Source organism: Lemur catta, chromosome 15 (assembly GCF_020740605.2).
Source record: "Lemur catta isolate mLemCat1 chromosome 15, mLemCat1.pri, whole genome shotgun sequence".
Lineage (NCBI taxonomy): Eukaryota > Metazoa > Chordata > Mammalia > Primates > Lemuridae > Lemur > Lemur catta.
Genome location: NC_059142.1, coordinates 17,597,068 through 17,611,076, shown reverse-complemented (window position 1 = coordinate 17,611,076; position 14,009 = coordinate 17,597,068). Strand labels below are relative to the sequence as shown.

Sequence of the window (14,009 nt, the reverse complement as noted above, 5' to 3'; positions counted from 1 at the left end):
TAGTGAAGAGATCAGAGGCTCAGCGGGGAGATGCCCCACCTGGTGCTCCTGGGCTTTGCGGCAGTGACTTCACTTGTAGCTGCCTGTTTTGCTTGGTGGCAATAACTCAGTTTGAGAACTTTGAAATCTAGAGACACTACAGAGTGACACAACCCACTAAAGTGCTTGGGGCCCCCAGGATTGATTTTTGACACCATTGGCTAGAAGCCGCCTGAGATAGGGGTAGGGAGCATTTATCCAACCTGCGGATTCTGAGATTCCAGCCCGCTGCATCCCCTGTATTTCTGCTCTTTCCACTGTGTCACTGGCCCCACCTAGTGGACTCTGCTAGTATGGCTGTTTCCACGGGGCTGCCTGGAAGGAGTTGACACCTCTTCCCAAGTACTTGGGGATGTTTGGGTTAAAAAAAAAATAATAAAAGGCCAAGATATCTGCTACTTGGCTGTGATTATTTGGCCAGGCAGGTCTCCTCCTCTGCCAGGCTTCCTGTTGAGGCCTTGGGAACAGAGGGAACTTTTGGATCAAATTAGACAATTGTTCTAGATATTCATATATCTGGCCTCTGGCACAGTCTGATAGCTGAGCCTTCCACACCCAAATAAGCAGCCAACTTGTGCCTGGAAGCCCAAGATGTGGTCTTTGTATTAGTCAGGGTTCTCCAGAGAAACAGAACCAATAGGGTGTGTGTATGTATTTAATGTGTGTGTGTGTGTACATATATATATATATTAAAAAAGGGATTTATTAGAGGTAATTAACTCAGGCAATGGTGGAGGCTAAGAAGTCCCAATCCCTGCAGTCAATTGCCAGAGACTCAGGGGAGCCGACATGTAGTTCCAATGCAAGGCCAAAGGCCTGAGAACTAGGAGAGCCAGTGGTATAAATTCTAGCCCCAAAGCCAGTAATCTTGAAGCCCAAGAAAAGCCAACGTTCAATCCAAGTCCAAAGACCAGTGTCCTAGTTCAAGTGTTCAGGCAAGAGGAGTTCCCTCTTGCTCAGCCTTTTTGTTCTATCCAGGTCTTCCATGGATTCGAGGCCCACCCACACTGGGAAGATGCTTTACTCAGTCTACTGATTCAAATGTTAATCTCATCCAAAAAATGCCCTCACAGACATGCCCAGATTAATGTTTGGACAAATGTCTGGGCACCCCGTGGCCCAGTCAAGTTGACATATAAAATGAACCATCGCAGTCTTGCTCCCTGAGCAGCCCAGAGAATGGAAAGGACATAAGCTTTGGATAGATGAAAATCTACTACTCCCTAGCTATAAGACATTGGATGGGTGTCCTAATACCACTGGGCCTCAGTTTGCTGGTCTCTAAATAGCGCTAACTCACTCCCCTGAAGGGCAGTTGGGAGGATGGAGCAGGATAGCTCGGATGAGGCCTGCAGTGGCAGGCCTGGCTCACCGCAGTACTCAGTCCCTGGTGACTGGGGCCCACAAGACTTTTCTCATTGGTTTTTGGAGGGATGGGAGATAAGAGCATTGCAAGGACCCCGTCTAATAAATATTTGCTGGACAATGACTGGGTCTCCTTTTGCAGCCAACCTCCTTTCTGGGGTTGGATCAGTCCTGGCAAGTGTGGTGGCCCCAGATGAAGCCCGGTGTCTGTGGTATTAGCAGGACACACAGTCCTCACTCCCTGACACACCCCTCTACAGCCTCACTCTGCTACTGTCATCCCAGTTTATGTCCCCGAGATGTGCAGCCTGCAGAGGGATCGGGTGAAACCTGAAGCCCTGCCCCATAGACCCTCCTCAAGCCCAGTCTGAGCAGGGCACCCTGGCAGGGCCAGGGCCACAGATCACCGGTAGCTGAGTTCAACTGAGAGTGCCTGGCTTCACCCCGAGAAGGAGGGCAGGGACTCTCAATCTCAGCTCACAAGTGGGGCGTAGGTTTCTCAGCCAGGACAGTGGTCTTACAGAAAAATCTCGTTCCCCACGGGCCACAGACTCTTCTGTCTCCCCTCTCAGGAAGCTCAGTGAAAAGGGGCCGCAAGGCAGGAAGGAGATCTGGGTTTTGTCCCAGCTCTACCACTTTCTAGCTGTGTGACCTGAGGGATGGCATGCACCCTCTCTGAGCTTGTTTGTTCCTCTGTAAAGTGAAGACACAGAATTTCCTCTCTCTTGACCTTACACAGCTGTCGCGAGGCTTCTATGACATGGTGTTATGCAGAACACTTTGTCAGTTGTAAAGTCTGTGCACGGGTCAGACTCCAGCTGGCAGGAGAATACAAAGATAAGGGTGGAGGTGGATTGAAATGATCGCCTTTGTCCCTCTCATCTTCCTCCCCTTCTCCTCCTCCCCATCACAGCTACCTAGAGAGACTTTGCTGAGCCTTCTGTCTGTGTTGTCTCACTTAAGGCCCATGACAATTCTATGGGGTAGGTGCTATAACCATCTTCATTTTACAGTTGAGGAAACTGAGACTCAGAAAGATGACATAATTTGCCCCCAAGACCACGCAGCCGGGGGGCCAGAGTCTATTTAAACTTGAATCTTTCTGATGCCGGAGGCTGTGCGGTGCTGCCAGGTCCCACTTAGACGTCCCTTCCCTGTGAAGCTTTCATGGCCCGTGGCTGATCCCTTCACCATTTGGGAGGTGAGCACAGTTATTTGGGGGGCACATCTGCTCTGCGAGATCGGGAGCCCCAACCCTGACCATCCCTGTGGCCTCCCACAGTGGCTCCCAGGCACTCAGGGGTTCTCAACTGGTGTTTGTGGAACTGAACCAAGTAGTTCTGGGATGGCCGGTCAGGAGGAAGGGAGGGCAGGTGCAGTCCCAGCAGGTAAAGCTGGGAAGAGTCGCTGCCCCTCTTCCCTTTCTTGGTCCCTTGTGGAGGCTTGGGGCTTGGGATTTGAGGTTGCAAAGCCAAGAGGTTGCTTCTAGGTGGATGGGAAGGCCATGTGGGGAGCCGGGAGCTTCTGAGGCTGCATCCTGCCCCACTCTCTAGAGACTGTGTTCAAGGCCTGGGTGGGCTGCGTCATGGGTGCCCGGGGTGCAGTCAGGGACGTGATCTCCTCAAGTTGTCACCCTCCTCGACTTGGCAGCCAGCCTCCTCATTTCTCCCCTGTGTGGATCTCTGGTCCCTGCTGCAAAGAGAAGAACACTAACTGGATCCTCCTATGTGCCAGGTGTGTACTAGGAGCCCAGGGGCTTCATTGCCACCTAACTCCTCCAGCCACTGGGGGAGCCCCTCTCCTGTTTAGTAGATGAAGACACTAAGGGTCAGGGTGGCCCCTTGGCTTGTCCAGGTTGGGAAGGAGGTAAGTAGGAAGCAGGGAGCCACCGTGCCTTGGTTGTGACCCTCAGTCCCTTTTGTAGCTGGCTCTTCCTGTCCTCTCTGACCCATCCCTAGTTCATACCTGGCTGGAATCTTGCTCACCCCCCAATGCTGTCTTCCCTGATTAACCACACCTGGCCTGGCTCATCCCTGTAGCTCTCAGCTCTCCCTGCTAGTGTGCTGGGGTCATGGTTCATTAATGTATTTCACATCTGCCAATAAGGCCACTCACAGAGTAACATTATTCAGTAAAGGTCAGCTGATCTCCTGCAGGTCCCAGGCGCTGTGTGTAGGAAGGTCCAGACCCGTTCTCTGCCCCTGGAGCCCTGGAATCTGGGAAAGGAGAGAGACAGAAGCGACTGGCCCAAATAAGCAAGTGCTATGAAAGTCATTAGGAGTGTCCTCACAGGTATTTGGCCACACAGAGGTGAGTCACCTGAGGACAGAGCTGGACTTTGTGTTGTCTCTGGGTGCAGAAGGGCTGCAGAGAACTAACCCGTAGGCTCTTGTCCTACAGACGTTATTTGGTCATTGTCACCTCGTTTCTCCACTAGTAGGTGCTAGTGAGGCCAGAGCGTTTTTCTTTCACATGAAAGATGCTCTTGGAAACAGGGAGAAAAGAAAGACTAGAAGCACTTTCATAGCACTTACTCAATGCCAGGCACTGTTATGGTGCTTTATAAACATCAGCTCATTTAGTCCTCGCCACAGCCTGGCGAGGCCGGCACCATTACTGCCCCATTTTACAGATGTGGAAACTAAGATGCAAAGAGGTTACATAAACCGCCTAAGGTCCCACAGCTAGTAAGTGGTGGGGCGCTCGTAACCACTGCCCTCTGCCACCTCTCAGAACATGAGCATTTTCGTCCTTGTTTTACCTCTTTCTGGCTGTGTGACTTTGGGCAACCTGCTGAGCCTCAGTCCCTTCAACTACAGTTGGGCATCAGTACGTCCTACCTGGAAGCATTGCTTCAAGGACCAAGTGGTGTAAACAACTGAAGGTGCTTGGTGCTGCACCACACAACCTGCTCCCGAGGTGATAGTTGCATTTGAGTCTCCCAGGATGTGAACCCCAGTTCTTTCGTGGGCCCCTTGCTCTGGCTACTCTTGGGCCTTCCCCTCCTCTCACTAGTCCTGGTGGGGGTGGCTTGGCTCCCAGCAGCATCCCTGCACGGTGAAGGCCCCTCCGGAGGGCACCACGGTAGGGAATTCAGGGGGAAGAGAGAGGTACAAAGAAGAGAGCGCAGTGGCTGGGAAAGAGCTTTAGACTTGATCTGGGCCGTTTCTCTCTCTGCCACCATTTGCCCCTCCCACTCCCCACTGTGAAAAGTCCCCTGAAAGCCCTGAGCCCACCTTGCTGGACACTGACCCCTACCTGAGGTTTGTGGGCTTAGGAAGAAGGGAAGCACAGCTGAAAGGGTGCTCGGCCCACTGTGTCTGGCACTGGTAAGCGCTCACCCCGCCTCCCTCCTGAGAGCCAGCTCTGGTTCCGGAGTATGTTCAGAGCAGGCTTCGTGTCCTGGAAATGGCAGGTATTTCTTTGTCGTGGGGAGTCGGCCTGCACGTTGTAGATGTTTAGCAGCATCCCTGGCCCACACCCACGAGTGTCAGCAGCACCCCCAAGTTGTGACAACCAAAAAACGTCTGCAGACATTGCCAGATGTCTCCTGGGTGGTTGCAAATTGCCCCTGGTTGAGAACTACTGGTCTAGAAGGAGGTTAGAAAGGTGAGAGTCTAAAACAGCAGTTCCAGGGGCTGGAGAGGTCCCCCAGGGGACATTTGGCATTTACTAAGTGGGAAAAAGTAGGTGCTCAGAAAATACTTAGTGAGTGGAAATGCCCAGAAGGCTTACAGGGTCTCCCAGGGAAGATCAGTCAAGGTGTTCAGGTGGGGTGGATGGTTCCTCAGAAACCAGTCACATGATAGAGGATCCCAGGGCTAAGGGGAACCAACAGCAAAGGATAGGTGGGGCACTGGGTTCACTGGGCAAGGTAGGAGGCGAGCCTGGGAGTGGGCCAGGGCTTCCCCTCTGACCCCCAACACACACCTGCCAAAGGAGAGAACAGCTGGTGCCAGAGAAGGTTTAACATGCGCCAGGCACTGCGCTACGTGTACTAGTCCTTACAGCCACCCTAGAGTTGGTGCTACAATTATCCCCATTTTACAGACAAGGAAACTGAGGCACAGGGACCTTAAATGACTTGCCCAGATCACACAGCTGGCAGAAGGCAGAGGATTCAAATCCAGAATCCAGGGGAGTTTTGTTTTTGTTCATTTGTTTTACTGTGTAAGCAGTGTCACGCACTGGCTCATACCTAACATTTGCTTTATGGAGTTGAACTCTGTGTACGATTTCTGGAGTAACTTCTATTATCACAGAGAAAGGGAAGCAGAGAGAAGAGTAAAGTTATTGGGGAGATGATGCATCTGCTTCCATCTGCAGCTATAGCAGCTCTGCCTGCCCTGGCACTGGCCCCTCAGAGTCATTTCTCATCGGCCCAAGATCTACTGAGCTCCATCAGATTGGGAGGTGGGGCTTGAGCTTCTGCCGAGAAAGTCGGGAGTGCCAGGGCTAAGCAGAGTGGAGGGAGAAGATGCTTCCAGCTGAAGAACTGCAACTAGCAAAGGCCTGGAGGTGAGAATGTGCCTGGCCCTTGCTGAGGTTATCAGCAGTGTGATCGGTTGAGTCATCAGCCACACTGCCCTTGTTTGGGCTGACTTAGTGGCTTCCTGTGGGCACAGAGTGAGCAGTGTTTCAGAAAGAGTAATCTGATGTCAGTGGGAGGGACGCATTAAGGAATGGTCACATCACTCCCTGCTTAAAACCCTTCAGTACCATCTCTTTGCCTAGTTGGTAAAATCCAAACCCTTACCATAGCTGTCAGGGCCCTGCCTGACCTGACCACTTGACTCCTACCTACCTCTGCAGCCTCATGGCCAGCTCCCTATTAAAATGTGAGCTCCAGAAGAGAGAAATTTTGTTGGTTTTATAACAACTTTTGCTCATTGCAGTCCCCAGTGCCTAGAACTGTGGCTGGCACGCAGTAGGTGCTCAGTAAATATTGGTTGAATGAACACTCGCTGCCCTCTAGCCAGACCAAGTTCATTTCATTGTGCCTCACGCAGTCTCTTTCCTGTTGATCTCCCAGCCCCACTGTCATGGCTAACCTGCTCATGTTTAGGTTGAGTTTTAATGTCACCCCCTCCAGAGAGGCTCCTGTGACTCCCCCTTTGTTGCTTGTGCCCTCAGAGCTCAGTCTGTGTTCCCAATCGTAGCACTTACCACACTTCTTTTTTTCACTTATTTTCTCCTATTGCATCACTAAAAATTCTAATCTTGTAGAAATACATAATGTAGAAAGTGAAAGTCCCCTCAACTTGCATCCTAGAGAAAGAACTTCTGCTAAGAGTTGATTGTATGATTCTCCTTATTTCTTCCGTGTATAAACTATACACATATATTTTTTAAAGGGGATTGTATTATTGATACTATTATGTAGTTTGCTCTTGGTTTTTTGGTTTTTTTTTTTGTTTGTTTGTTTGTTTTTTGAGACAGGGTCTTGCTCTGTCTCCCAGGCTAGAGTGCTGTGGCATCAGCCTAGCTCACAGCAACCTCAAACTCATGGGCTTGAGCGATCCTCCTGCCTCAGGCTCCCAAGTAGCTGGGACTACAGGCACACACCACCATACCCAGCTAATTTTTCTATTTTTAGTAGAGACAGGGTCTCGCTTTTGGTCAGGCTGGTCTCAAACTCTTGGCATCAAATGATCCTCCCACCTTGGCCTCCCAGAGTGCTAGGATTACAGGCATGAGTCACCGTGCCTGGCCTGCTCTTGTTTTACTTAATGAGTCTTAGACATCTTGCATACCAGTGATTAAAGATCTACCGCATTCCTCTTCATGACTGTATACAGTATTTCATTGTATGGATGTACCATAAACCATTTAATTAATCCCCTTGGATAGATATTTGGACTGTTTCCAGTCTTTTGCTGGTATAAATATCACTGCAGTGAACATCTTTGTACATATATCTTTGTGCCCTTATAGAAATGCTTTTTCAGAGACTTTCCCTCGAGTGGAATTGCTGAGTCAGAAGGTGTGAACATTTAAAATCACAATAGGTATTTCCATGTTATCCTTTTTAGAAGAGTTGTTCCTCAACTGCATAGCTCTAAGATTGTGCCCTTTCCCTGGCACTGCCCCTCCCTTGGCACTGCCCCAGGAGTTAATCACAGTGGTCAGTCTGCCCCTGGGACCATCAGCTCCACGGAGGTAGGCATACTGTCCCCTGTTGGTGCATTCTGAATGCTGGCACAGTGCCTGATGCATTGTAGGCAACTGATCAATACTTGCTGATTGAGTGGGTAAGGGAATGAGGGGTTGGAGGATGAGGGTAGGAGAAAGCCACTTGTGGGAAGTAACCCACTGGAGACTTTGAGATGTGGATTTGGTGGGTGTCAGAAATCTCCGTGGGTGCCCCATTCATTGCCCATGGAGGAGTTCATGCCCCTCACCCTCCCCAGTGCTGTTCCAGGCCACTTCTCCAAGTTCATCTCCTGCCCCTTTTCTCTTCTGTCCTCTAGCCTTTTCCTTTTAGGCTTCCTCCCTTTGCCTGGAAACCCTTCCTCATTTCCAGACACTGCTCAGAAGCCACTCTCCTCTGAAGCGTTGCCTCTCAGGCAGGGTTAGTGCCTTTGTCCTTTGTTCCCACTGTGGCTGATAAATGAGGACGCTGCCTCGTTTGTTCGTACGTCCTTCACCCCTAGCAGATCAAGAACCACTAATGTCAAGGGCCCTGTCTCACAGATCTGTGTGTCTGTCATGCCAGGCCTTCTCTGGGTATGCACGAGCGAATGAATGAACAGATAGATGGACAGGCAAGATCAGGAGTCAAAGTAGAATGTTCTTGTGGCTGTGTAGGTGTCAGATGCTGCAAACGTTGGTTGGGGTGGTGGCTTTGGAGAAGGAAAAGAAGGAAGAACTGAAGGACTTAGTAAAAGGGATGTGGGGACTGAGGGAAGGAAGAGTCACAAGATGGTGGCCCCACTAAGAGAAGCGGAGAAGGCAGAAGGGGAAGCTGGCTAAGGAGGAGGAAGGGTCGTTGGGTCCAGGTATGTGGGCTGTTTTGGGGACTTCCAAATGAGGAGATCCAGCAGACAGTGTAGGTGTCAGACTTAGAACCCAGCAAAACACCTGGAGATGGTGACAGGTTGCCATTGGGCTGGAAGTGAGGAGGGATGAGTTCTCCAAGGGCAGAGAACAAGGGCCGAGGCCTGGGGCCCAGTGGGTGATGCCCACGTTTACAGGAGGCAGGAGAAAGAAGGGCCACCCTAAACCCGAGAGTTGTCAGAAGTAGCACTTGCATGGGCATGGGAGCTGAGGGCTTTGAGGAAGTCCAGGCTGCAGAGGCCAGGGGGTGGGAGGGGGAGGCTCTGGCTTTGGAATAAGGCAATCTGGGGGGCACTCTGGAGCAGGCTGAAGCAGGCAATGTGGAGGACACAGGGAGGACGCTCAGGTCCAGGGCTGGCTCAGGGCATTTGTAAGGGAAAGGAGGGACACCATGGGACTTGTGAGTCACTTCCCCTCCAGGGGGACGACTGAGGGCCTGAGTGGAGTCTCTGTCCGATGGAGGGGGCATTTGAGTTACTCATTGGAATTTCCAGCCAACTGGGGTGGGGTGGGGAGAAATGCCTTGGATGTTCGGGGAGCAGCTTCTGTGAGGTTCAGGGTTTTAGGGAAGAAGTGGGTGTCGATCTCACCGTCCTGGGTAAGGCCATGAGAGATGCTCCAGGAGACTTCTAAAGGCACCTCATGTTCTCTTGGGTGGGGGAAGGGACACAGGAGGGACCCTTGGGGTTTTAGGTCCTTCTTGCATGCCGCCTGCTTGTCTGACCCGTGTGGGCAGCCCAGCCATGCACTTGGAGCCACAGGGCGGGAGACAGAAGAACCTGTGGCACAGGGCCCTGAGCTGGCACACTTGTGCCCTGGGGAATGCCAGGCCCGGTTGTTCCCAAGCCCTGGGAACAGCCTCACCCGCCCAAACCAAATGAGGAATTGTGGCTGAAAAGGCCCTTCAGATGTGCCTGGGCTATTTATAACCTAGTCAGGGCAGGGACAGGGGAAAACCGGGGACTGGAGCAGGGGGACAGGGGTGTGCCTCTGCTGAACCCTGCTGGGACCAAAGGCTGTTAGCCCTGGGGCCCCAGAGAGCCCACCCCAAATCCCTTGGTCTGTGTTTCAGCTTTGGTAGCAGGATGGGGCCTGTCTTGAGTGAAGGCAGGTTCTCTGCTGCTAATGGAATGGCAAGAGCTTCCACAGAATTTTGGAGGGAGTAGGGATAAGAAACCACGTCCATTCTTTTCCTTGTCCTCCTCTCTCCTCCCAGTCTTCCACCCAGCTTGGAGGCTCAATAAAGGGCCCTGGTCTCAGCTGAGGTGCCCAGTGGAGCAGAGAGAAGATGGCACCACGTGGGCTCAGGATGGTGCACAGTGGACCCTCCTTTGGAAACAGTTTGACAGTTTGACTCTTTAGCCTGTGGCCATACGGTTGTCATCTGACAAGAAATGTGATATGTGCGTGCGAGGCTGGTGCTAGACACAGGAGGCGTTGATGGACAGCCTCGGACACTGCATCACCTGGACTTACTATACAGGTTTACAAAGAAAAGTAGTGGGTCGGTTGTGTGTGAAGGTGACTTTGATTCCAAGATGCCAGGTCCAGTGAGAAAGTGGGACAGAGGGGATATTCAGGGAACTCCCACCACACACGCCCACCCACATACTCCCCTCCTGACCTTCCCAAAGAAACAACCAGCTGCAAGCAGAAAGGCAGTCCCCTGGTCTGTGGGCCTAATTCAGGGCACAGATGTGATTCATTTAGACTGCACTTTTAAAAAAATGTAAATGACTTGCCATCCTTTTAAAATCAGAAGATTTCATGTAAGAATCCAGATTCTAGCTTCTCTTGAACAATCAGAGATCAGGCAACATCGAGCCTGCACTGCCTTGGGCAGCCGTCAGCTGGAGCTGAGCAGTGGTGTCTTCAGCTCACCCAGTCCCTCCCTACCTGGCTGACTTCACTGGTTTACAGCACCTGCAGCCTCATGGGTGTGCAACCTTTGCCACCTTTGCCCTGGGTGTTGTGTTGTGAAAGAGCTTTCTTTGCTCCTAGGTGCTGCCCTTAGACTTCTCCCCCATGAAAGTAGGGGCATGTGCATCTCAGGATCAGTACTAGGTAGCGAGACGTGAGCTTCACTCTCTGGGTGAATTTAGATTCTGTAACCGTGGAAGAAGCCCAGGGAAGCAGGCTGAGAGCAGGCAGGGCCAGCGATGGTACCTGTCCTGGATCATGTGTTCCCTCACCTTGTGGGCCTGGCTCTCTTGAGGGGACTCTGCTCCAGGGGGGTGGTACTGTTAGTCTCGGCAGCATCTGGGAGTGGGGATGTTGCTCCTCTGGCTGGGGACCCCGGCTGGCACTGTGCGCCTGTTGGGGCGAGGCAGGGCCGGCCTCTCTTTTACAAAGCCTTGTTCACTCAGCCGTGTTGGGGATGGCAGCTGTGGTTTCTCACCAGGCCTGGGCCGCCCATCCGCAAAGGTGCTGGAGCCTGAGGCCGAGGTGCGAAGGGGGCTCGGGCTGGCGAGGCTTCCAGGGAGCCTCCGGGGGCGGCTGCGCGGGGAAGCTGCTCTGTCGGCCCCCTGCCCGCTCGCCTGCTCCGGCTCGGCTCGCGGCGAGCTGTAAATAAGGCCTGTCTCTGGGAAGCAGACCTCCCCCTGCGCCCGCCCGGCCCGGCTGCGGCCTCCTCCCTCCCTCCTCCGCTCCAGAAGCCTCCGCCAGCCGCTCGCCCGGTGACCACAGAGCGGGAACGAGCGGCTCCACCTCGCAAGTCAAGACGTGCATTTCCTGTGTATTGAGAGCAGCAAACGCGAACCTCGGAGTCCAGAAAGGGCGGGCTCTGTGGGGCCGGGGACGCGGCTGTGGGGCGCCCGGACCGAGCCCGAGCCCGGGGGGCGGGCGGCCGCGGCGAGCGGAGCGGGGTACAGGGCGGCGGCCGCGGGGCCCCGCCTGCGCCCGGCCGACCCGCGCGCACCCCGGAGGGCCGCGGAGGACGCTGGCTGCGGCGCCGCCGGCCGCGTTCGCCTCGGTGACATCCCTGCGACGGCGGCGGCCGAGCTCCCCGCGAGAGGCGGCCGGCCAGCCGGCCGGCAGGGGCTGCCCGGAGGCCTCGCTTCCCCTTTCTCGGGGTGGGGACGCGGGAGGCGGGCCCGCGGCCCGCGCGCAGGAGGGCTGGAAAGCGGCAGCAGGAAAAGGTTCATAATGGAGCCTTTCATCGGGAGCCCGTGGCCAGGTGCCAGGACGGACTCCGGGGAGGCCAGCGTGCTGGTGTAGGCCTGCCCCGCGCGCTTCCCCTCCCCGCCCGCCCGCCTGCCTCCTGGGCGGCGCGGCGCCGGCGGCGGCGGCTGCTGCTGCTGCGTGGACCCTGCTTCCTGTTTGCCCTCCGCGGGCTCCGGCTGCCATGGAAGAGGAAGAGGAGGCAATAGGCTTTTTGGACAAGGTTCTGGAGGATGAAGATGTGTTTCTCCTGGAGGAGTGCGAGCTGGGAACCCCGACCAGCCCCGGCTCAGGGTCCCCCTTCTTGGTGGCTGTGAAGGTGGGAACCGTGACACGCCCTGGATGCTTGTCGGGGAGGGGGCAGGGCTGGCAGCGCTCGCTGCCGAAGCAGTGTGCGGGCAGAAATGGCTGATTCGTGCACAGACCTCGTGGGCGAGGGGGAGCCCCGCACTCAGCCAGCGGGGCTGGCGCGTGCCTGCCTGCGAGGGGATGCTAGGGGCTGTGCCCACCGGCAGCTGTTCCTGGGGGAGAGGAGCAGTGCCTGCCTCTCCTGGACCAGTTGTCCTCAGGGGGAGTGGCTGCCGGCCTTCCCCAGGCCAGCTGTGCTGAGGGCTTTCTCTGACAGTGACATGAGTCACCTGGTGGGCATGTCAGTGGGGTGAGCCTGCTGTCCTCAGAGGAGCTGACTGACTTGAAACCGGTGGCCAATAATTCATTGTTTCCGTGGCATCCATAGGATATGGACACTGATGAAGTAGGGGCCAAAGGAGCCCCCTTCTTCCTAGTGAGGACACTGGAGACTTGGTGTATTGGGGCTGAGGCAAGAGAACATTAGGAAAGGTCAAGAGCCAGAGGTCACTGAGCTTCCTTCAATGGAAAGAATTGGATCAGCTGAAGGGAGGGGAGGTAACAACTGGCTTTGAGGCAGGTGCCAGGTGGGCAGCCAAGGTGGGAACAGGCAGGAAGCATCTGCTGGACCCACTCTGGGGCCATGCGCATTCTCTGCAGCAATTCTGTCCTGTCGAGGTAGAACAGGAGGGGAGTGGATGCATTAATCCCCTTGCCTTCTCTCTGCCCCCTCCCCAGGCGCAGGGCTCCCCCCTTGGAACCAAGCCAGCTCTGAGTCTAGCATGGCACACCACACAGTTCTTCCTTTATCTCTCTTGGATCCACCTCTACAGGCTTTAACCTCAGACTTTTGCTCAGCCCCTCTCTGTTCTGTGGCTAGAAGGAGGGCCAGTGAGAACAGATGGATGACAGGGAGTTTGCAGACTGCCAAGCCAGGCTGCCCAGCAGAGAGTGCCCATCTGTGGCCCTAGAGGGCGTGGCACACAGAGCACTGCTGGGGATGGGAGGCTGTCCCTAAGCCTCTCTGAGCCTCTCCTTTCCTCATGGAAGATGAGGATCACAGCCCTGCCCCGCCCTCACTACAGTGTGGCTCTGAGGAGGAGCTAGTGGAGGTAAAAATAGACTGCAGATCCATGGTAGATGGCTGATGCACGGAGTCTGGGTGGAGCAGTGGCTGCAGGCTGGGGTGGGGAGTGGAGAGCCGCTGTAGCAGGAGGCTGGCAGTGGCTGGCCCCTGGCCCCCCACCCCTTGTTCTCCAATCTGGTGCTGGCTTGGAGCGCTGGGGGTAAGTCACATCTCTCAGTAGGCCCACGAAGGCCTCTGCTCTTAAGTCTGACCAGCCTCCCCACCAGGAACAGGATGGGAAAAGTCTGCTCATGAGCCATGAGCACTGGCTGGGAGCTAAGCAGTGTGTGGGATGGGTGGGATGTGGGGTTCTTAATGGGCTTACTCTGAGAAGCCCTCCCCGGCACAGATGGGGGCCCACCCATAGCTGCCTCATGGGCCCGCCATGTCTCTGGACTCTGGCTTATACCTCAGTCTCAGCCCACATTTCATTCTGCTTGGAACTCTAGACATCTGCCTTCTTAGTTATGTCCTATTCTCCTTGAGGGCAAGGGCCACGTTGTATTCATTGCTAAACACCGCACAGTGCTTGGTGTGTGGATGGTGCCACTGAGAATTTGCAGAATGAATGAGGCCCATTGGGGCTCATGAAGGTGTACCAAGTCCTTGGCCTTGTTCCATCTCAGAGGTGCTCTAAGGAGGTGGCACGTGGATGCCAGGGGGCCTGGACACGCATCATACCTAAAAATGCCACTCCTCCCAGGTCCCCATGAGCACCTGGATGAAGTCTTCCCCTCTGCTTTGCTGCCACAGTGTTCTTCAACTTGTCTCCAGCATGGGGGAAGGGGACCTTGCCTAAGTGTTGGGGGAATCCAAGCTCCCTGTCTCATCCTAGAATACCCTCCTCCTCTACCAGGCTTGGCCTCAGAGACGGAAGACAAGCAAAGTGGCTGCAGAAAGGTGGGAATGATTGATT

At 54.5% G+C, this 14,009-nt stretch overlaps 1 protein-coding gene across 3 annotated transcripts in view; it reads left to right on the top strand.

The window, feature by feature from the left end:
• ABR (ABR activator of RhoGEF and GTPase) overlaps positions 1–14,009 on the top strand; it is a 175,118-nt gene that overhangs the window by 85,938 nt on the left and 75,171 nt on the right. Inside the window, exon 1 of one of the 3 annotated variants that reach the window (XM_045526197.1) lies at positions 11,579–11,938. The exons of the other annotated variants lie outside the window; for them this stretch is intronic. Coding sequence (XP_045382153.1) covers positions 11,804–11,938 — 135 coding nt within the window. The 5' untranslated portion in view covers positions 11,579–11,803. Of the gene's footprint in view, positions 1–11,578; positions 11,939–14,009 lie in introns of those variants that run through there. 3 annotated transcript variants of the gene reach the window in all.